This window comes from Lonchura striata, chromosome 4 (genome assembly GCF_046129695.1).
Source record: "Lonchura striata isolate bLonStr1 chromosome 4, bLonStr1.mat, whole genome shotgun sequence".
In the NCBI taxonomy this organism is placed as follows: domain Eukaryota; kingdom Metazoa; phylum Chordata; class Aves; order Passeriformes; family Estrildidae; genus Lonchura; species Lonchura striata.
In genome coordinates, this window is record NC_134606.1 from 64752754 (window position 1) to 64777466 (window position 24713).

A 24713-nucleotide genomic window follows, 5' to 3' on the forward strand; every position below is an offset into this window, starting at 1 on the left:
GACACTCCCCGTGGTTGCTGCCGGGCATCGCACGCCCTCTCCAGGAGCGGCTCCAGCTCCAGGTGTCTCCCGTGCCCTCCGTGTCCCCCGGTGCCGTTCCGCTCCCGCCGGGGAGCGCCGCGCCCGCTGCGCCCTCACCTGCGGCGGCTCCGGCCCGGCCGGCGCCCTCGGGCCGGCGTCGGGAGAGCTGCTCCGCGGCCGGGAAGGAGCTCCGAGACTGTGCCACAAGAAGCCGGCGAGCCCCGGAGATCCTTCGCCGCGCCGTGCCGAGCCGTGCCCCGCGAGCAGACACGGCTCCTCCGCCCGCCCCCTCCCGCCTCGCCTGCAGCCGGGAGCGGCCGCCCCGCCCCGGACACCCTCGGGCTGCCGGCGCTGGGCGTTCCAGCCATCCCTATTCCACAGCAATTGAGCCTTTTTAATCCTTGTTTCACCTCCCCTGCCGCTGTAAGCGCTGCTTCACATGGATATGCATTTGCAATACTGTGGGTTGGGGAAAGTGGCACAGGTTGCTCAGAGGTCTTGTTGGATGCAACATCCCTGAAAGTGTTCAAGGCCAGGTTGGATGGGGTTTTGGGTAACCTGGTCTATTGGAGGGCGTTCCTGCCCGTGGTCGGGGACTGAAACTAGATGATCTCTAAGATCTCTCCCAATCTAAGCCATGTTGTGATTGTAAGATTCCGTGAAACTCTGTACATATTGTTCATGACTTGTGCGATCGGTTCTTTAGATTGACAGGTGAAGGTCCTCCTGGCACATTGGCAACCAGTCTCTGTTGGAAAGAGCCAAAGAACCTGTGCAGTTCGACAGAAGAGCTTGGGAGTGCCACTGATACAGCATGAGCCACTGTGGGCCCAGGTAGCTAAGAAGGCCAAGGGCATCCTGGCCTGTATCTGGGATAAAGCAGACAGCAGGACTAGGGAAGTGCTCATCCCCCTTACTTGGCACTGGTGAGGCCAGACCTCAAGTGCTGTGTCAGTTGTGTGCCACCCGCTTTAAAAAGGATTTTGAAGTGCTGGATTGTGTCCAGAGAAGGGCAACAAGGCTCATGAAAGGTGTAGAAAACCTATCTTATATTCAAGGGAGCTGGGGTTGTTCAGTCTCAAGAGGAGGCTCAGGGAGAAGCTCATCACTCTCTACAACTCCCTCAAGGGAGGCCCTAACAAGGTGGGCATCAATCTCTCCTGTTGTGTCTGCAGTGAGAGGACCAGAGGAAATAAACTGAGACAGGGAAAATTCAGATTAGGTATTAGAAAAAAATTTCACTGTTAGGGCAGTAAGGTGTTGGAATAGGTTTTCAGGCTGGCAGTGGAGTCATGATCCCTGGAGGTGTTCAAGAGGCATCTGGGTGACGTGGTTTAGGGGTTACAGGGCTAGTGGGAGGTGGATGGTCACACTGGTTGACCTTGAATGTCTCTTCCAACCTTGATGATTCAACAATTCTATGATTCTAATATCCCCCCAAGCACCTCCAGCCAAATCCTAAAAAGCACACCACTAAAACCTGCCTATCCCTGAAACATTTTTAAGAAATCAGCTCACAGGTTAGGTATAATTTCTTTATATAAACCCAATGTACCTCCACAGTGTACTGGGTTATTACACAAAGGCATGACTGAACACAGCCAGGCTGGGTGAAGCCAGCACATGGCATCATCCACAATCCCACTGTCACCTTCCACACAGCTTGCAAATGCGCACCAAGCACCCATCGTCCTCCCAGCCTGTTATGACTGGGAGGGTTCAAGTGGCAATGTCATTTCGGCATCCTTGCAAAGAAGGGAGGGCACAGTCTTTGCACACCTACACCCAGCACAGGCAGGAGAGTTACCTCAGCCAATTGTGATCACAGAGGAGGAGAAGGCAAGGCAGGCACTGAAAGCACAGCCTTTTCCTCACCACTCACCCAGCAGGATGTGTAAATGGAATTAGGAGACAGAGGAATAGGTTACCTGGCTGGAAGGCACCCTGCTGCACCTTCCCACTGCATCAGAGGAAAATCCACCACGCTTAAAAATAACAGTTAATGACACTTTGGGAGGGATGTTCTTCCATACCACAATACAACTGAAGCCCATGTTATGTGCATTGAAAAAGAGGAGTAAGAAAAGCAGCAGAGATGACAGAAAAAACCAACAAGTGGTGTCAGGTGTTCATTCACTATTTACATAACGTGGCCTAGATGTGTGTTAACCGTATGAAATCCTGCTCCTGTGCATCAGCAAAACTGTGGTCACAAAGGACGCAAGGAAAAGGGAGAGGTCAGAGGATGCCCCAAACTGTGACTCACAAATAACAAGGAGAGACAATGGTTTTCTGTTGAATATTTTATTTTTGCATTGCCTTCATAGCGCAATTAAAGCAATCTTTAAAATTCACTTATTACAAATGTTTTGTCAAGTCTGTTTTTCCCCAGAAACACTTCTCTTGCTTCCTTGCACATACGCCCAAACACACTATAAAAACCCCATTCATAACATGAAAGGAAGGGCAAACATCATTCATGTAAACATCTTTCTTAGAGTTTTCCGTTTTTTAAAAGTCATGAATAAACTTACAGATGTTCAGTAAGGCTCATAGTTCGAGTACAAATGTCATAAAACACCTATCAAGTACTGTACACAAGTTGAATACTCCGGGGTTAACTGTTAACACATGTATAAGCTTACCCCAAAGATTATTCTTTAGCACTTAGTTCTTCAGAACAGAGACACCCAGTAATTATGGGCTGAAGAGTATTAAAATAGCAGAAGGCCCAGCAGAAACTGTTAATACACTATTTTAGTCTGGTTCTTAGCTCAGAGTTAAACTTGTTACAGCTGCAGTAGGAAAAGTTTTCTAGAAGGGAATCTATAGGAAGGAGGGATGGGTAGTTTGTAAGATATCATGAAGAGACAAGCTGAGAGGTACGTCTTGAAAATGTGACTAGCCTTGCTACTGCAATTATTTATGGCGGCTGCATGTAATGCTGCATTAATACTTCCCCAAATAGCAGGAACAACCATTTGTAATTGTAAGGATCATTTGTTGCATCTCCCCTAAAAAAACCCCAACATTATCTACTTACTGGTATTCAATTACACTTGCATCTTACAAAAAGACATCCCTTTAAATCTGATTTAGATCTTACTGGAACTTCTTTGTTTAAATATTCTTTCTACCATGAAAATATTTAATACAAACATCATTTTACATACAAATGTTAAAACTTGTGAAGCAGGTCTTCCCACATTCATGATTTTATGGCTTGAACATTTAATTGCTTATAATTTTTGTACAGGTATTTCTCTAGGTGAAATAAAGAGTTACAGTAACACGGTAAAGAGAAAAAGGGCAGGAAGTTCTACTGACCAAAGACAGAGGAGGGTCCAGTCAAGACAGAGTGACCTTAGTGTTCAAAACCTTTGATCTGGGACAAGTAAATACGCACTTAATCTTGCACCTTTTTTCTCCTTAAAAAAAAAAAAAATCCCTCATAAGACTGCTTAGAAATTCTTTGTCCAAAAATACAATTCTCATGATTCCATGACATGAAGCATAAGGAACAAGTTCACTGCAGGGAAGCCCATTTCCACTCGCAGATGAAGCTGCTCCCACATCTTTTCTTTGCTTGGATGCCCTTGGCACACAGCAGTGCAGTGGAAGTGAGGAACAGGCAGCACCCCAGCATGTAAGAAGATACTTCAGTACCATTGTTTCCGAGCAATTTGTTTTTTTTCAGTGCTTGGAGGTGAAGCCTTCAGGCACCCACAGCTCCAGCAATTCTGCTGGGCCACAGGAGAACAAAGAAGCAGATACTCGGCTCTGTGTAATGTTACCTCATCACAACAGCAGCGTTTTCCTAAAGACAATCAAATTGAGTGAAAGGGGACAGAAGCAACACTGCTGCATCCCTGGCACAACCCAAGTGGTGAGCACTGGCTTGACTGGAGGACAAGGGAAGACAGCTGGGAAGGAAACAAAAAAGTGTCAATTTCTGTAATATATGAGTTTCTCTTACCAGATGGGATATGTCGGCTACTCTGCTTCTCCAGTGCCTGACAGAGGCTGAGAAATCCCTGACAGAGCTCTTACTTCTTGTAGCATGCGGCTTCCAGCTTCTAGCAACATGCTACAAGACCCCCGGGAAAAAAAACATTGCCGTCTGTGCAACACTTCCACATCTGGAAAGGCTGTACCAAGGAGAAGCCTGCCTAGTCACTCCCAAAACATGCAGCCTCACCCCATGGCCTCCCAAAGCTCCCACAACCTCCCCAGGAGCTTCACCTGATTAAAAGTATGGGCCATCCTAGGAGGTATCATAGCAACTGTAGAAAAAGTCAAAAAACTCTCACAGCTGAAAAGCCATTTCCATGTATTTAATTTGACTTTTTCAGCAGTCAAGATTTGCAGGTATTTATGTAGGGTAAGTATTTAATGATTTCTGTTTTAAAAAAAGGGAATAAAAAGCCTTTTCAGGTTTGTTAAAAGAAAATCAGGATCCCCAAAAGTAAAATTAAATCACAAGACTCAATTTCAGACACCCCATCCATGGCCTAAGCTGTTTCCCTTCTTATCCAGTGGAGTGATTCCAACAGCAGGCAGCTCTCAGCTGCAACTTTTCTGGCTCTCATCTCCAAGAGTAGCCACTTCCAGAAAACAAAGCTTCTGTAGTCTTGGTAACAAAACCCTGTGCTGCCATCACAGGAAGATCCACTTCAGATTTTTTTTTTTTTTTTTTTCCAAAAAGACAATCAGCAGCCTCTAATACAGGGTAATTCAGGCTTCTCATAAAGGAGCTCAAGTAACCCTCCCACATCACAGAGAAGCCATGTGCAGTACTGCAGACCAAAGGCAGATTTTGAAAACTGATCTGTACCTGAAAAATGCAGCAACTCTGGGTTTTCCTATGCTATTCTTTAGTCACAAGGGGTATCCCGAGAGCCAGCCACTCACTCAGGCTCAGCTGACAGGCATCAGCTTTCCTCCCAGAGAGCTTCTGTACCGACAGGAAAGGTCTTTGGCCAGACTCTAAGAAGTGGAGCTTCTTTACTTATTGCATATTCACCAGTAGTCAGTGCATCCTACAGACCCAAGAAGATTGCTGTGCAAGGTGATGCTTCGTTTTCCCCAAATGAAAACCATGGCTGGGTGTGGGTCTTGTGTCTATGGATATCATCACACTACCAATGAGGAGCTTTGTGAAGCTGGTCTTGCTCTCTAGTGAGCCCCAGAAACTGAGCTGCAACACACTGACCAAGTTAAGGCATTATTTGGAGTTCTGTAACTAACCTGTGTTTGAACCAGGGGATGCCAATGCACACCTCTGAAGGACACACTGAGCTCTTTCACCACCCAGTGGCAAAAGCCATCTCCACTCTAACAGACCAGGAAGAGAGAGAAAACAAAGAAGAGTTAAAAGGCTTGGTCCTGAATCAAGCCAAAGCAGCTCTGTAACCGTAACTTTTTATAGCAGGTTGGTCGCTGAAGGAGGGAGCTATAGAAGGACCAACAGATTTTATAGAGCTGAGAAAGATAGCAGAGATAACAGAGACTAGAGCCACAGCTGTGGCATGCTACCTACCAGGCTACACACATGTATAAAAGAATCTGCTTGACTCTCACCAAATTTTTTGAGAAGACACAGGACACCTCAGTGCCATTTTTCCCTAGAATTTCCCTATTTTAGGATACAATCTTCAAGCCTGATGCACAAAGAGCACCTATGTTCTATTTATCTCAAAATCAGGCAATATGAAGACCAATAAATCTATTAAAACATAAGCAACTCCACACAGGAGATTAGCAGAGGAATCAGAGACTGATCAGAAATGCAGGCAAAGGAGCTGTAGAGATCAGAACATTTTAAACACAATTGCCCAGTGAGCACAGAGGCCAGCAGTCTAATGCAGGTTATCAAGATTGTGGAAGGAGTTACCATCCATTCCCAGAAGGGCTCAGTCACATCTTCCCTCTGCTCTTTCCTGCACCTAAACTCAAGCCTCAACTTTACAAACTTGGCAAATCCTGGCACAATAATTCTCAAGACACATGTAAGAGCTCCCTACCAGAGGGAGCGGCAAGTGGCTGATGACCTAACGTAATGACCCATGGGCAGGCAGAGATGGATGAAGTCATGCCTATTTCTTTTTGAGAATCATTTAGTCACATTGAGCAGTTGACTGACTTTTGCCAACTCTCCATCACCTGTGAGGTTGGTTGTGTCTCTGCACACTCAGGTGAGTCCCTGACCTGTCACCTCTGCTGTGGATGAGACATGGAGCTGCAACCTGAGTGTCCAGCACGAGGAGATGGGAGATGACACAGCTCATGTGCAGATCACTGCTGAAGGAGTGTCACAATAACCTGAGCCTGCCTGTCCCCTGCCTCAGCACATGCACAGAGCAGCTTCTGTGCAAAGTGAAATGATGAGGTGATGGAAAATGTTTGTGAGCAGCCACAAGGACTAAACATAGCCCAGGTTGTTAAGAGTTAATTCCTAACTTTCCACAGATAGCAAAGAAAGGATTCTCAGACTGCATGGAACAGCAGCATCATCCTTTTACCTGCAGGTACCCAACAGACTTTTCCTGGCCAGCTCCCCAGACAGCCAGATGCCTCCAACAGTTCAAGCAAGCAACCAAAATGTGTTGCAACAGAAAGGTAGGTCTGATTCCCAAATAATTTATGTTACATATATACAAACTTTTTAAAACTACAAACATTTAAAGAAAGTGTTGCAAATGCATTTGAGTTTTTCTTAAGCTGCTAAACCCAAGAGAACATCAGAGTCTCAGAAAAGCTCCAGTATTCAGACCATGACAATACATGATTTCTCTCTTATATAGCATTAGGCAAGCCCAGTACAGTATCTAAAAAACCACACATTTTCCCTAACCCTGAAAAACCCCAGAACATAGCCCTGCAGACGAATATTCACAAGCCCCCACTGCTGTCTGCAACAAAGCTATGGACTGACTGCTGTTTATAAATATGAGCATCGAGTGATGTTTTTACATGAATTGTTTGTCTTTCAAAAACAATCTTTTAGTATCTTTTCTTCTTAAAAAAATAATCTTATTTTGATACCTCATATTATATTAATTCACTGTGTCATAAACCAGAACTACTAAAACATTGCTATAAAGCTATGCTGTTCCATCAAGTGAACATCAAGTGAAAAGATACAGCTCTCCTTCACCAAGGACTACAGGCTGCCCTCAAATACGTGCACCTCCTTTCAGAGAATCCATGGGAGATCCAAGCATCTTTTGCCTTGAGAACTGGCCACTTGAACAGTCAACGCACGAACATGGATGCAAGTAATGTGCTTGCCTTCCAGAACATGTACTTCTGGAAGTCTTTCTACAGCAAGTCTGTTTCCTTTTCACAAAAACTTCATGCAAAGAACAGCTTCATTTGCATGTTATAATAATAATAAATTAAATAAAATAAGCCAGCCATACAGGCTAGATAAATATTAGGTTTAGGCATGTTGCTATACTATTTAGAGAGCCACAGAGACCAACACACAGCACTCTCACATACACACACACAAGCCTTTCCACTAGTTAGAAAGGATTTTTCTCCTGCAAAAGAGGATTTGTAGAAAGAACAATGTTCAGACAAGAGGAAAGGGGAGTTAAAACCCAGCCTCCTATATGCTAATAAATAAATTGCTCTATTGCAAGATTCAGATCAAAGGTTTAAAAAGGCAAAATTATGCTACTATTAGAGAATATCAAAATATTACTGTTATCATCACAAGTGGCATATATGCAAAATGCAGTTGCACAATAATGCCTAGGCAGGTAGAGAGCAACACTAAGTCTGCCGACTAAAAGTGAACAATACACCCATTTTTAGTTTCTTTCTAGTCTTTTGGCATCTTTGCATATGGTGCAAAAGCAGAAGCTACCAAAGAATACCACATCTTGTATAGAATATTAAATAATTTTTTCAGATAAGACTGGTGCAATGTTAGCTAATTTTTAAATCTGCTATGAGTAACATAGTCACACCTAGTTAGTATCCAAGGAATTTATCTCTTAACACAGAATGCAAGGTTATGATGCAACAGCATGAACAATCCCTGGTTGTCCAGTTTTCAGTACAAAGGTAGTGCATAGATCCAGGTTTCTGTTTCAGTTTGCTGAACGGAGAAGGTGCTCCCATGTCACTTTTGTTGGGCAGCTTGGAAGGCTTTCAGTTCCAGCTGGTACCACTCTGGTGCTTCAGGCCCATTCTGCCCCACAGGGTTGTGATCATACCCATAAGCCACTGTCAATTCCTCATCCTTCTCCACAGCCCTGATGGTACGGATACACTTGATGGGCCCAAAACGAGGATGAACAAACCTAGGAAGAAAACATCTTTGCTAGGCTCAGCTATCAATTTTCATTAGCTATCAACTCTGCCAGCCCCTCTTACAGTTCCAGAATTTACTCATTTCAGAGCAATACTGCATAATCTGATATTGAATTAGCAGTCTTGAGTCAATCTCATAAATATTTAAGAATATGAGGAAAAAAATTGATTTATCAAAGCATTGGTAGTTCAGCAAATACACTGCAGTTCTAGCCAAGCTAGGATTTAGAGAACTGTGATGATGCATTTTACAATCAAGAAGCCACTCAAAGATCATGACAAAACTAACAAGTTGCACACTTCAAGATACTCCATGGTAAATTCCCAAAGACATCAAGCACCCATAATGCTAGCCCATTTCCAACTCAGCTTAGGTGAGCAGAAGTTCATTCAGTGCCTCAACTCTTTACTCCCAGCCCACCACTGGTCCTCTTCCAGCTGCCCAGGGACCCCCTGTGAGCCCAGCCAGCCAGGCTGCAGCCTCTACCCTGAAACAAAGGGCTGTACTTACAGCTCATAGGTGCAGTTAGGAGTGAAGGAATGGTTGGCCTTATGCCCCAGTGAGGCACAGTACTTGGCAGCGTGGTTGTAGGGCTCTGGCACGTCTATGACCGTTTCATCATCCAGGGATATTGTATTTCCATTGAGGGCCCAGTCTCTGCTGTCTACCTAGTTTGCAAGGCAAAAATCCAATGTCTGTGTGTAGGAGGGGTCAACTTTGTCAGCAGTTTGAAAGCCAGCATTCAAAATATATGCAAATAAAGCTTTTCATGGGTGTACGCCGTTAAAAAGAACAACCCACACTTTTTAAATCTATACATAGGTGAGCATCCACTTTCTTTCAATTAAACTCCATCATGTTAAATCAAGGGTGGGGAGGTAGTGGGTGTTAGATCCTACTATGAAAAGTTCAGGAGGAGCAATGAAAATTCAGACTGACTTTTTTTTTTCTTTACCTCCTGGTGTGTAATTCGCACTCCGTTATAGAAGGACATCACTGTACTGGCTTCTGCTGCTATTTTTGAAAACAATCCTTCTCCAGCACTGGAAATGAGAGAGACATCCACATACACCCTACAAGAGGAACAGGGCATGGAATCAGTGACTGGCTGCAGTTTTAATTTTCAAGAAGTACAACACTACTGGGATAAAGCCTAATACTTCAGTATAACAATAAAGTAATAATAACAACAGCAAAACCGAATTATTATTATTATTATTATTATTGTTGTTGTTGTTGTTGTTATTATTATTAAAAACCTCTTTATGGAACTCCTTTCCTTCCTCTCTTCCATATGTTCTCTCTATTTTGTCAAAACTGAGGTTTGGTGGAAAGTTTGGGCTGACTTGGAAAATTTGTATTTTTTTTAAAGTGCCAATCAACTATAACTCCACAATGATGGCTTCAATTCAGGAATGTCCTCAATAACATATCAGAACCCCAGAAGTCTCCACCAAGCTGGGGTTGCTGGTATACACATGCACTGAGAAGCAAGAGCTCTCAAGGAGATGCCCCACATCTTCAAGTACTCAATGCAAATTAAAGCAAGCATTTTACTAATCACTTATTTAGATATTAGATAACTGCAGGCTCTTATTTAGAAAGTGCCTACAGTTAGGAAGCCACACAGAGCTTCCATTTTACAAACCTTTACATATCCTTTTAAGTTTTAGATCAGAAAAGGCTTGTAAAATTAGGCCCTAAATAGGTAACAGTAAAGAAATATGGAGAGAAGAAAAAAAAATTACCTCTCTGATTCATAAGGATCAGGAAGAAGGGCATTTGTAGAAATGCAGGATGAAGTAGATTTGTCAAAACTGTATACTGGGCCTAAAAAAAAATCAGACATAAATGAAGGAAATAAACTAACTGGCAGTACTGACAGTATGCAATCCTTAACTTAATCAAGACATTCAAAAATTAAATTCTAATGGTTGCAAAAAATGTTACACTTCCAAGAAAAGGTGTTAAACAGAACTGCACCTGTCAAAAGTCTTGAGATACTGCTTCTTGATTATTTTCCCCCCTCAACAATCTAGAGTAATAGTGCTAACACAAAAAGATGATACATATGTTCTTCAAATTACCAACTTGCAGAGGAGGACTGGATACTCTTTCAAAACTGACCCTCCTAGTGTCTCTAAATACAATTTAAAAGTAACACAAAACTGAAAAGGTAATATTCAACAGATCATTTAAAAAAATAATAAAAAAAAACTTGATTATTTCCAATATGAAATATTTTCTAGTCCAGATCCTAAAGAGACTTCAGCCAGAAAATAACATTTAGTAATCAGAAAGCACTCTTGCTACAGTCCTTTATTTTTTGTCATTAATAAGCAACTTAGAGGTACAGATCTAATTATATTCTTACATCCTTGTCCCAAATGGGAGGACTATCTTTGACACAGATTAAGAAGAAGGTAGAAATAATATGGGAAAAAAACCCACAGAACTGAATACTACAAAGTTTGATATAAGGCCTTTGCCCCTGGAATCCAGGATCTGTTCTGGACAAAGGCAGCTTCCCCTTGAGTGTAACTTCATCCTGTTTACAAAGCACAACCATACTCTCCAACAAAGTTAAGTTTTAAGTTAAATTTTGACTTGCTATCATAACAAAGATAAAAGAGAAAAACTCTCATGTATTTGCTTGTCAATACCTTTTCACTGAGCTTTACGTGCCTATTTCCTATCAAGTGAGACAAATTTTTGCTGGCAGAGCAATAAATGCATTAGCAGTCCCTGCTTGTTACTGCAGCTTAACCCACACTCCTCCAAAACATCACAGACACCTCAGAACAACAAACCCACTCCAGAACTATAGGTTCAAGCCACTAGGTAGAGAAGGCTCCACCCTATGCCTGTGCACTTCACAGCCACTTTCTGTCAGCAGGACCAGACACAGTAGGGTGCTGGTGAATCAGACTATTACACAACGACTGAATCTGGCTCACTAATTCCAATCTCAGCCCAGCAATGCAGATGCCAGAACATTCACATTGCAAACACTGACTTGCACAAACCCAGCTGACAGAGCTACAACCAAATCAGGGCCTCGCTCTCCTCTTGCAGTTACTTCACTGCAAGAAATACTGGAGCGGAGGAGGTAGATGTACCTCCTCATCAGGGTGAATGGAACAGGTTTTCCATCTGGTACAGAGAGTAGCGGGATATGTGACAAACAGAACTGTGCCCATGAGCACAGGAGTGAGAGAAGGGCTGTGAAATGCACTTGGACAGGACCACAGAGGGGGCACTTCCCATCTAGTTCCAGGACAAAGACCATCTTCCTCTCTGCCCAACTATGTGACTTGGACAAAGGGCCCCTCACTAACAGCCTGCGTCATCACAGCCAGTCTCCAGTGAGGAACATCACAGGAACCAAGCTGTCTGCAGCAAAAGGCTGGTAGCAGGAATACAAGTTTGTGTTAGCTGAACTTACTGCCTGGAACTACTTCAAATTGAGGTTTTCCATCCTCAACAGCTGTCAGAGTTGCCAATTTTGCTTCTATCATTTCTCCGTCTATGAACCTTCCAGAATATGCAGTCTTTCCATCAGGATACACATAGGCTATTTTCTCTCCAGTCATCTCCCCATCTTCATTCACTTCTCCCACAAGGCTGCCTCCATCCTGAGAGCACAGGCAAGAAAGAAAAGGCAAAGCATTTAATTATACTTTACTATCCTTGATGCCTAAGTTTTTTAGCTTTTTATATTTTTCATGTATTTCTAGTTCTGCAGATTGCAAATGTGTGGCTGTAGCTTCTATTACTTTTCCTATTATGTTCCCCTACATTAATGAACAATATGCTAACCTTCTAAACACTTTCCTAAAGTATTATTTAGTCTTACTCCAAGAAGAGTACCAACTACAACAACGTTCTGTTTTCCAACCAGAATCTGGACCTAACCTTACAAAAGTGGGAAAAAGAAGCCTGGGGACTGCTTCCAGCGGGGCAGAACCCAAGGAAATATTATCTAATCAAGTAATCTTTTAACTGGACAATACATGATAATTACACTAATCAACAAACCTTAGAAAATGGTGAATTTACTGTACCATGTGCAGTTTTCACCATACGGAGTACCTGACAGCTTTCAAGTAAAAGTCTGCTTTTATATTCACTCTAATGCTGTTGGGAAGATCTATTCTATTTTCTAGACAACATCCAATAAATGAAAAGGGTTTTCCACAACTTTTTAAAAATGCATCACTAAGTTCAGATGTGAAATTATGAAATTCATAATTCATGGTACCTCTAAAGATGTGAGCCTATTAAGGAAAAATGATTCCCAGAATGCCCCTCAATGTCAGGTGATAATCAGTGAGAACATCCCTTTGTGGAAAGCATCAACAGCAACACTCTTCCCCTTCAAAGTTTATGCATTTCAGCCCCAGGCTTTGCCATCTGTGATTTGCCTGCAGCTCAAGTCAGATCTATTTCCAGAACTGCAGAAATGAGATGCATATATTACCACAGGTCTAACAATTTCTTGGGGGTTAGCATTTTTCCTTTTGTTTCTTTCTCTCATGTTATCTTGTCTAATCTGTTGCTACAAAATAATAACTATGGATACTTAGAAAACCAAAGATGTGGCTGGGAGGAAGAGAAGGGGGAATGGTGTAGCTGGTTCCTTTCTTCACCTGGCCTGGGGGTTTTCTTTGGAAGGGCAAAGATACTGAAATTTTGGCTGGGTAGTGAGGGGCTTGGCTCAGTTCTTTTCTTTTGCTCCCTCCCTCCCCTTCTCTCTCTCCCCACATCTGTGATAAGACAGGCTGTGATTGTTGTGGGGACAATTCGCCACCACTGTGAGGAGTCTCCTGCTGTCTTCTACTGTAGCTCTGCTTCTGGGAGTGGCTGTTGTACTGAAAACTTCCTAAAAACCCACCTCACTAGAAAGTGATAGCATACATCAAGCATTTGCTGATCCTAATACATGTTTAATGGCAATAATGAAAACCAGTAAATAAAAGGAACAGCCAGTGCTGGTAAGCATTTAGAAATCAATCTGCAACTAAAGCTTGTGCCATATGTAGCACAGAATTAGACTGGGTTTTGACCAGCAGCTTAATTATATGAAGACATGACCTCCTTCTTGGCACGAGGTAGGATTGAAAGATTCAACTCTACTGTGTAAGGCTTAATAGGAATTATATTTTTAAAATATTTGCATCAAAAACTCCCTAAAAGCTATACAACAGTCACTGCCTTAACTAGCATGATTAAAAAATAGCATCAAAATTCAAAAATATACAATAGTGGCTTGTTTAACTAGCAAATCACTTGTCCACAATTCCAGTCAGAGGCAATAGCTCTCACACTAGTTACATCTCATGTGTTAGGCAAAGCTGTCTTCACACAATATTCTGTGGAGGCCTGTGAGCCCACTGCAGGGAGAACAACAGTGATCCCCTGGAGAGATGCACCTTAGGCTCCAGGCATTCCTCACAGCTCAGGGTGAGGAAAGAAGTTCCCCCTGTGGTGCTCTGCAGGACTATGTTAATTTGACCCAGTTCTGGCCTTCCCTACTCCTTTTACCCTTATATGTTCATGTCCTAGCGAGTTCTCCACTCCCTGTAATCCCACTGTGTGTAACTCTGCCCATCCACCCTGGCATTCCCTACTGGTCCCTTCCCTGTGTACCACCCAAGCCCTCAGCCCACTGGATCTCTGGTGGTCTCCTCCACCCCCTCTTTCCCTGTGTTCATACCCTGGACCCTCTTTTGTCTTTGGCCCCTGGACCTCTTCAGCATGGCCTGAAATAAAGCATGTTGGATCTCCATGCCCGGACCCTCACGTGTCTTCACTGCCGAGCTGCTGCGTGTGCATGTGTGTGCCTGTCTGTCTGTCTGTGTGTCTGTGCTGCTGCTCTCCTGGCTCCTATCCCTTGGCACAAGGGGAAAGCTGCATACACTACCACCATGGACCCCAGCAATATCCTGCAGAAATAGAGACAAATTCTCTCCTCCTACTTTAATAAAAGCAGCGGGTTGCAATAACTGGCATGGCTTCCATGCTCCTCACCGGCAGCCACCATTATGAAGTGGCAAAATCCAGCCTTCCCAAAGAGATAATGCAGAAGTTATTAGACGTCCTATTTCTACGTTACATACAAATTATATATAAATGCACTTCCAAGGGGCTGGGTTTCCTGGAAGATGAAAATGGTGGCAGGCATCTTGCAACCTCACTGATCTCATCTACTGGGCAAACATTCAACACCAAAATCTTTTAACTTTGTGTTGGATTACCCAAAATCAGAAGGCCCAGATCTTTTATCCAGGACCATGTGTGCTGATTTTTGGATAGCTGGGTCATGGTGGGTATTTCTTTCAGCTGGGGAGAAAAGAAAGGTACATAATTCTACAATAAGGAGAGCAGGTGGTCAGGTTTACCGCGTAATAAATCCAACAGATTCCATGTCGGATGTTGTCTTTATACTGCCCTTTGAATATCAGCCGTCCATCACTGTCATACTCCTGGGCTGGGCCATTCAGCTCTCCATCCACGTAGGTACCATGAAGGACCACTCCATCCTCATAGGTGTAGATCCCCTGGCCTTGCAGGGCGTCATCAACGTAGTACCCCTCCAGGGTGCTGATGAAGAGTGAAAGAAAACAGCAGTGGAAAACTGTTCATCTCTCAGAGGTGAACCCAAAACCTCAACATACTGGAACACCAAGGTGAAAACCAGAATTTTATTTCTATGGTGCTCCAAAGGCATAAAACAGCTTACAGCACTCTTTCATCCAAGTGTGCTGCACGGACACAATCAATCACTCATCTCAATCACGTGCCTGGAATTTTCTGTAGGCTGAAATAGTCAGCAAATGGACACTCCTGGTCAAAGGAGGAATTCTTGCTCAAGCAGGCTACTCTCACATTAGGATTTTCTACCTGCTGTGTGTGGGCCTTCACTGACATGTCTCTGGAGAGACAAAATTGAGCTGCTGTACACGTGAACTATGACAGGGAATGAACTGCAACCTGCCACAGTTCAGTGTCAGCTCTCCAGCAATACACTTAGCAGCTATTTGTACAGGCACCACTAAAAGTAGCCATTTTTCATCTCTTTCTCTTAAAATCAAACACAGCCTGTCAAACAGAACTAGTGCTGCACTTGTATTTAAACAAAGAAACATTTCATTTTGGTTTTGTCTTGCAAACCCTTTACTATCACCATAAAAGAGGATCTATTCAGATATTTCCTTTTCATTAGCGTAGAGGAAACACAACCTGTTTAGCTTTTACTTCAGCACACTTAGCTAACAGCCAGCTGTCAGCATACACATATCTTCACTGCATAATTCTTTTTCAGATGCAGATGTCTAAGGTATAAGCTGAAACAGTGTCTGTGAGCACATGACACTACGTGTTTTACCACACAGATTTGCAAGAGCTGCAAAAGGAATGTTTTTTTCAGAATTCACTTTCTGGCTTCTAAAGCTTCATGATGGATGAGATTTCCATGGGAAAATATATTACAGTAAGAGCCTCAGTGCACACCAGATGCAAAACAAGAAGGGCAGGAAAATAATTTTACTTTTCAGTGAAATGATTTCTTGATCCAGTTGCTACAGAACTGCACAGATAGCTATGGCACTACAATGAGGGAACCACCAGAAATCAGTGCTCTTACTTAACTATAAATGATGCCACTTTCCCCTCTAATTTACCACAGATCACTAGATCATAATTCCATTGTAGTGAAAACACACATAGCGTGGACATGTAGGATTACTCCTTAAAAGAAGCAGCCACCACCAGTTTATGTAGTCAAAAATCCTGTCTTGTTACCTTTAATTGCACTAGTTGAAGTTAAAACATTGCTAAATTACAACAGTGCTTCAGTCCTGGAAAGAATATATTTTCTTTTACTGCAACTCAAACTTTTATGTTTTCTCTCTTTGTATTAAGCTCCAAACAGTGACCAAAAGATCCATCTCATCTAAGGAAATCAAAAGGATGATACCTTAAGAAGTTTATGTCCTTCAAGCTCACCTAAAAGATCAGATTCAGTAACTTTTATGTTGTTCAGAATTTCTGAGCTACTTCCACCCTGCTCCTCACTAGTTCTCAAAGTATGGTGTCTGCAGCCAGACACAACAATTGCAACTAAGACTTCACCAGCACGAAGATGAACAAATAGCTTCTGTGTCTTCCATAAACAAAACCTTTTTAACACAAACCCTGAACTAGCCTGTATTTTCTCTGTTTTGCCTCTCAGATGATCGTACTTCTGACAAAATAAATCCTACTGCAGTCAAGTTTTATCAGATGTACCATCTTCCCATTATCCACTATGCCTTGAAGGGATGGAAGATAATTCTTATCTAACAATTAAACTATTGATATGAACTGGGGGGGAAAATACTCCAATATCCTTCCAGGGATTAAGTTAATATCTATAGAGACTGATCCATTTATCTCTTGCTCCCTCTATATGGAAACATGGAAAACTTTTCCCCTAAAAGTAATAGTTTTCTACTGTGTTCTGGGAGATGTCAGTTTACAGGAGTTTCCAATTAGGGCAGAAGGGCAGCTCCAGCTCCGTGACAAGCATGGTCTCATGCCTGCCTTTATAGTGCAAAGAGTTCAGCAAAGTAAACTCCAGAACCACTGGCACCAAGAAAAGTTCACGCCCACAGTCCAAAGCAGGGAGTATGCCAGGATAAACTTCTCTCTCTTAAAGAATATGTTGTGACTTGTTGCATTTTCTTGAAGGGGAAGGAAAAAAACAACTGATATTTCATTCCAGATTTCCATTCCCGTAAATAATCAAAAGGAAGGGCCAATTATTCCAGTAAAGGGAAGTTTCCTTTACCAAACAAGGCAGCCAGGCAGCCAATACTCAAAAAATGAGAATGCTGACAATGCAGCCAGTTCTGTATTTGGCAGGACTCAGCTGCTCCCCAACAACAGAGGAACAGCAGTACAGCTGTCAGCCTTTACTCAACAGCCTGCCAGGGAAACACACCCACGAGTCCTGAAATCAACACTACTGCATGGAATTTTGCAAAGGGAAATTGTTTTGAGACATTTTTGATATTTATTGCTCATCTTCATGAGCACTCAGCCTTGTCCATGGCACACTTAATGGAAACAGCATGTCCTGTTTTATGCCAGGTCATTCTTACAATATGTCATGATTCCTGAACCATCCATTTCAGAAAGCAACTTAGTCTTGCTAGCTGGGTGTAGCTAGATAAATGATTAGCTACTGCTCAGTTAAGGCTGCTTTAGCTGACTTAAAATATATAGCAGGTAATGAAAGGTTTCCATTTTACAAAACCACATTGCAAACTATTTTTTTGCATATTTTCATTCTGCTAGTTCCTAAAGTCATCAGTGACCAGCTATTCCAGTTTTTTAAGGGTTATGAAAATAGAGAGAGAGAAAAAAAAATAAAAAAAGAAAAGAGTTGGCAACACTGAAGCAGTACAGAGAAGGCTCAGCAGCAACCTGACTCTTTCCACTAAATGCTGCCTGTACCATGGAATACATGGAGGAGCAGCCCTACAAACAAAATAGCGGGTCAGTTCCTCTGACTGTACAATCAGCAACTACTCTGCTGAGATCATCCACCAGCACAGAAACATTATATATGTGTGTCCATAGAGATGCTGTCTAACAACTTAAACCAAAACTATTTTAGAGAACTCAGCTGCTGGGCAGTACTGATTTTCAGTTACTCAGAGAAGATTTAATAAGGCCATTACCAACAACAGCGAGGATTTTTCTTCATCCAAGCTTAGAGGCCTAATCCCTTACTACATAACTGAATAAATATATTATCTTTCTCATGAAAAAAAAACCTGCAATCCCCAGCATGAAGCAAATGGAAAGGCAAGTACAGACAAGGAGCTGACTCACTGAGACAGCACAATACCTCTGCTCCTGCTCAGAATTTTGCTGAGCGGGAAGAGAGTAGACCCGGCATGACTGTCAGTTTAACAGCTGCTATTCAGAGTGCCACCAACAGCTGCAAAACCATGAAGAATCATGTCATTTTATACATTTGCTGCTCCCTCTGAGGAAATTCTGAGCAACTGCAGACAGGAATGCTGCAGTGGTGGTGGGGGGAAGACTTACAAGGTGTTCGTAATGAGGATCAGAGCAGAAAACACACGCATAGGCACAGACTAGCCCAATTTCACCGTCACAATTCCCAGTGAAAAGAATGGAAATGATAGGGGGTTTTCTGAAAGTAAATCAGGCCACAAGCAACTTGCAGAGGATTAACTAGAGTTGCTAACCAATCTGTATTTAACTCAGTCCTTTAACTGATAAACAATTTGACAATGCAGAAGACAAGCCTCTCTGTCAAGGTCCTATGTCTGTGTGTGAGGGCTGGCACAGGGAGCTCCAGGTCCAGCTGCACTTTCTGTGTAGCTCTGTAAGGCAAAGAAGTCCACCTGAAGTAAAGAACTTTGCCAGCATAGTTTTCAGTAGTTTTGACCACCTCTCATTTCTTATGATTTCTAATAAGCTCATAACATTACAGCGCTAAAAGAGCTCACACCACTGCACTGTCCCTCCAGGAAACAACTACAGGAACCTCATTACACACAAAGCCACCACAAGAATGGCTACAGCAGCAGCAAGCTTTTCAGCAACAGTTTTTAATGAAAAATCTTATCCAGAAACTCAGCAGTATACAATCAATGTAGATTAGTTTTGCACAGCTACAAGCAGAAGGAGGAATACAGAAGAAAAATCAGAGTCAGAGTGTACCTTCCATCAAAAAAGAAGAATTTGCCACGGCCATTCTTTTCTCCATGCACAAAATTTCCTTCAAATCTGTCTGTTGATGAATAGGTTACTGTACAGAATCCATGTGGCAGTCCATCATCATCTAGATGCCCTGAAATAAAATCCAAACAAAGAGCAACAGAACACATTAATTATTATGCAAGATTTTATATCTGCTCCCATTATGTAGCTACTTGAAATGCAGTAGCTCCCTAGTACAAAACAGTAATTCAGATCATTGCTGTTAGGAACAGTGAACAGACATTCTGTACAACTGAAGTCTGTACTTGTGCAACACATAGCTTTAAATAAAAATAAAAGATAAGGATAAAAGAAAAGGGATGAGAAACAGGACAGAGAAGAGAATAATAAGCAAAACTAGTTCCTGAAAGAAACAAAGTTTAGATTATTCTAACTTGTATGAATATGTATCTTCAGTATAAAAATTCTCTCTCTAAAACATATATTTATTGATGAGAAAGGGATAAGAAAATGTTAGATTTTTTTTCTTTTCATAAACACATGCCTTATGATAATGTGGGTGTGCCACTGTACAGCTGTATTCACAGGAATTTAAAGAAATAAAAGTAAGCAATATCCATAATGCTGTGCCCTTGCAATACGTCAGTCAATGTGGTATTTAATATTTTAAATGCTGTTCTCCAGTGCCTTTCTGATGTGTTCACTTTATATCCTGTTCCTACCCCCAGCCATATCAGTTTTCCCTATAACAGCTGTTGCACAGGGAAAGCAGAGACAACACACTTGGATCCTCACCTGCATGGTTTGTGTTTTATTAAGCAACTATAAGTTAAAGCATAATAAGGCTCCTATTACATCTCTAACTCTGCCTCTTCAAAGCCAAACAAAAATGACAGAGAAGTGTTTCAAACTATGATTATTGCCTGGTTTAGCTGTGTGAGCTCTGGCTGCAGAGCTCAGCAGGGCTGCTCTCAGCACAGGGACACACCTGGATGGGTGCTACAGCTCCTACAGTGACATTTTACCAGGTAAAAATTTTGCACGAAAATTGCAAAATAAATAACAGCTAGCCTATATTTATGTTCTTCCATGCTTCTAACTAAAACATTACCTCTGATTCCTCCAGTCTCCTGGTGATGCATACACAGCCTATTAGAGATGATAGTGTATGCATCCACTTCTGCAGGCTTTGGGTCAAGCTCTTCCCTGACCAAATTTTCCCTAAACTGAAAAGGTACATCACACATATGAGAAAGGCAGAAACAAACTTAGTTAATAACCAATAAATTAATGACCAATTGAACTAAAAGGTCAGTAACATTTCTGATGTGGACACCTCTTATATACCAAAAACTATGTTAACACATAGAGTTTTAATTAAAAGCCTTTTAAATTAAGTTTTAGCAATACAGAAGGGTACACTGGTGTAAGTTAACAAACCCTGAACAATGCAATACCAGTTTCCCTGTCTCTACAGGGGTAAAATTTTATAAAATACTTGGATTAAAAAAAATAACACTGATAATACTGGTACATTATACTATTTTTAAAAAATACCCAATTCAACAACAACAAGCTCTTGCAACTTTGTTCTCTGTGACTATTCAGCTTTGTCAAGATTTTGCTGGAATGCAAAGCCCAACAAAAAAGCTGCCATGCCTGTACAGAGAACACATGTCAGGCCTTTTGCACAGTAGGATACATAATACCTCAGAGATTTAAAATGGTCAGCTTTGATCCAGTGGCCTCTATACAGGGTCTTAATCTCTGCCACAATACAAAGAATCTAAATAGTCTAATATGCTAGAAGTTTCCCCTTATTTAAAAAAAAAAATAAACTCATGCCCCCACTACTGCAACAAAACAAGAAACACAGTCTCTCTTAGTCAATATCATGGGAAAAAACTCAATTTCAAGTTTAATAACATAAATACAACTTTTTTTTCTGTATGGCTGAGGCCTTTGGCTCTAATTCTGTTTCAAATTAAGTCAACGGAAAAAATCCTTATTATTTTGTGGGGAGCAGTGCATTGCACTTTCCTTTCTCACCACTCTCCTTCATTTGCAAAAAAAAAAATATACCCAAAACGTCTAAACATATTTTTAAATTATTGTAAAACCTCATTTTGTTTCTTCATTAAGGGTCTCTCAAGACTTCCTCTTAAGCTCAGACAATGAACTTTTAAAGAAAAGGAATTACCCTAATAGGGGCTAGTTCACAATGGAGTTACTGAAACCACTGATGTACACAAATCAAAGATAAAAGTCCTTTACTGTCAGTATCACTATTACTTAACAGATGACATATAACATGCATCATCAGTAAAAGATTCTGGCCACAAAGATGCCAGATGAGTGTTTGGGGGATCACAACAAAACAAAACTTCCCCCCTACAAAAGTAGAAGTATAGATTTCTGTATTTCTAACTTCCTTTGGGTAAGTGAAAAATCCTGTTCACCCCCAAAAAGCATCCTGCTTCTGTCTCACTCAAAAACCCACATACATTCCTGTACACTGCTGGAAAAAAGATGCTTTAAAAATGTGTTTCCTTAGCCCATGGAGATGAAAAAAAAAATCCAGAATACAGCAGAACACTTTATCTGTGATACAAGGATGAAAACTACGACTCCTTGCCCCAGACAACTGCAACGCACAGATTCAAGGAGTTGGCAGGAAAGGCAGTGGAAAACCCCATCTGTAAGGACACACCTCATCCATAGCAGAGCCTGTCTTCCCTCAGACCCATACTCTACGCAACAAAGCTTCTCTGGCTCCCACATCACACACCCAGCCAGTAAATCCAGCTCCGAGCAGCAGCTGCTCAGCTCACGTCTGCTGTCAGACTAAGCTGCCGTGCAGGACAGACGCCTTCCTTGGAGCAACTCGCTTTGCGGCCTAATCCTTCTGCCACAGGAGACACACGGCCCACGGCGAACACGGGCATCACCTCAGGCAGCTCCTTGCTCCCTGAACACCCTGGATTGCCATTCCCGGCAGGACCACGGTCCCTCTGCGGGAATCTCTGGGGAACCGGCGCTTTCCCGCAGAGGGAGATGCCAGGCTTTGTTTCCCTGCTCCCAGACGCCAGCGTGCTGGGGAGCTGCATCCCTGCCCATTAAGGTTTCCATCAGTGATTCACTTCCAGAGGACATGCGCCTCTGGGTTTAGAACTCTTCAAGGGTTAGCTATGCACACATGAGAGGCGAACTGCACACAGAGGGTTTATATTAGCGATAAGGTGGCCCAGCCCGCTCCCATACGGACGGCTCCAGCCCGGCTGCCCATGGTTATGGCAACAGCGTCTTCTTGGAGTCGCTCTTTCTTCCTCCTTCTCCATTTGCACGTATGCGACTGCAGCCCCGGCTCCCTGGGCTCTCCCCAAGGATGGGCATCCCCACGTCCCTCAGCCGCGGCGGGAAGGACCGGGCACCGGCCGCACCGCCCCGGGAGTGCGGGCTGCAGGCCACCGCCCGCACGGGGGCACAGCAGCGGCAGGAGCACACGGCCGTGACTTATTTTCGACAAGAAGAGCCGAGCCGCCATCCCCGCGTCCGGGGCGCGGAGCCTCCCGCTGCGCCCAAAGCGCCGGGCGGGTGCGGGCGGCAGCGCGGCCCCGGCTCCCCCGGCTCCCCCGGCTCCCCCGGCCGCGCTCCGCCACGTGCGCGGCGCGGCCCGCCCGTTGCATAAGCCCGCTGATGTCACGCGCCGGCCCGGCCCGGCCGCCCGGCTCCGCCGCCGCCTCGCCCGCCGCCGCCCCGCGCCCCCACAGCTCCCGCAGCAGCGCCCGGCGCCGGCGGGCCTCGCTCCCCGAGCCGCGGGACACGCACCTTCCACGATCTCCTCCAGCGTCTCCTCGTCGCTGTCCATGGCGGCGGCGGGCGCAGGCAAAGCGCAGCCGCGGTACCGAGGGCGGGCGCCCCACGTCCCGCCTCCGGCATCCTCCCGGGGAGGGCCTCGCCCCGCCCCGGGGCGTGCCCGAGCGCGGCCCCGGCGAGCGCGGACAAAGGGGGCGGCGGGAGCTGCCGGCCGCGCCCCTCAGGGTGACGGCGCGGGCCGGGCCGGTGCCGTGTGGCCCCACGAACGGCGCCGAGGGAGCCGGCCCAGCGCGTTCCGTGCTGTCCATCCGTCGGTCCGCTGACCCCGACCGGCGTTGCCGCAGTTCACATCACAAAGCCGGAGGGTGCCCAGCAGCTGCAGGACACCCCTTTTCCATTGCCGCACCAGGGACCGCTGAGCTGCTGCTCTCACCACAGAATCACAGAGTATGCGGAGTTGGAAGGGGTCCATTAGGATCGCCGAGTCCAACTCCTGGCCCTGCACAGCAGCATCACAAAGAATCCCACCCGGTGCCTGAGAGCACTGTACAAACACTTCTTGTACTCCCTAAGGCTTGGTGCCGTGACACTTCTCCTGGGAGCCAGTTTAACCTGCTCAGCCACTCTCTGGCTAAAGAAACTTTTCCTGACATCCAACCTAAGCCTCCTCTGACACAACTTCAGGCTGTTTCCTCGGGTCCTGCCACTGGTCAGGAGAGTGAGGAGATCAGTGCCTGCCCTGCCGCTTCCCCTCGTGAGGATGTGGAAAACCACACTGAGGTCTCCCCTCAGTCTCCTCCTGAACAGACCAAGTGACCTCAGCCACTCCTCATACAACTTCCCCTCGAGGCCCTTCACCATGCTCGTGGCCCTCCTTTGGGCACTCTCTAATGGCTCCATGTCTTTTTTATAGTGTGGCACCCCAAACTGCCCCCAGCACTGGAGGTGAGGCCACCCCAGAGCAGAGCAGGACAATCCCCTCCCTTGCCCAGCTGGTGATGCTGTGCCTGATGCCCCCAGGACACAGTTGCCCTCCTGGCCCCCAGGGCACTGACTCAGATCCAACTTTCCATCGACCAGGACCTCCAGGGCCCTTTGTACAGTGCTGCTCTCCAGCCTCTCATTCCCCAGACTGTCTGTACACCCAGGGCTGCCCCATCCCAGGTGCAGAATCTGGCACTTGCCCTTGTTGAACTTTCTACAACTGATGATTGCCCATCTCTCTAATTTCTTGAGGTCTCTGCAGGGCTTGTCTTCCCTCAAGGGAGTTGACAGCTCCTCCCAGTTCACCATCATCAGCAAACTTACTTAGCATTCCTTTGAGTCTTTTGAAGAAGTTGAAGAGCACAGGGCCAAGGATGGAGCCCAGCAGAACCCCACTAGTGACTGGACACCAGCCTGATGTCACCCTATTCCCTATAATCCTTTGTGCCCGACCTGTAAGCCAGTTGCTCACCCATTGCATAACATGGTTATCCAGCTGTGTGCTGGACATTTTGTCCAGAAGTATGGACAGACGATATCAAAAGTTTCGCTAAAACCCAAAAGGGTTATGTCTACTGGCTTTCCTAGATCAACTAGGTGGGTGACCCCATTGTGGAAGGAAATCCTGTGGACAAGCAGCATTTCCCCCTCGTGGTGCTGAAGGATTTAATTCACAAAACACAAATAATCATACTCTTGGATCTCAGTGTTGCAGGAAGGGTGTCAGCCTCAAGCAGAGGGTGCAATTTTGGAGCTCCAGGGAATGTAAAGATGGTGCTTTGTCACCACCACTTCTCAGTCTACTGCAGGGACCTTCCTCTCCACCACA

The 24713-nt window shown here is 44.2% G+C and overlaps 1 protein-coding gene across 1 annotated transcript; it reads right to left on the reverse strand.

Moving 5' to 3' along the window:
- Window positions 1-2309: 2309 nt before the first annotated feature.
- On the reverse strand, window positions 2310-23054 carry SETD7 (SET domain containing 7, histone lysine methyltransferase). Its single transcript, XM_021526510.3, has 8 exons — window positions 22913-23054; window positions 19085-19214; window positions 14746-14947; window positions 11790-11979; window positions 10093-10174; window positions 9300-9417; window positions 8855-9012; window positions 2310-8333 (listed from the first exon to the last, which is right to left on the reverse strand). Exons 1-8 carry the CDS (start codon window positions 22950-22952, stop codon window positions 8153-8155), a joined length of 1101 nt encoding a protein of 366 aa, XP_021382185.1. The 5' UTR covers window positions 22953-23054; the 3' UTR covers window positions 2310-8152.
- Window positions 23055-24713: the final 1659 nt, after the last annotated feature.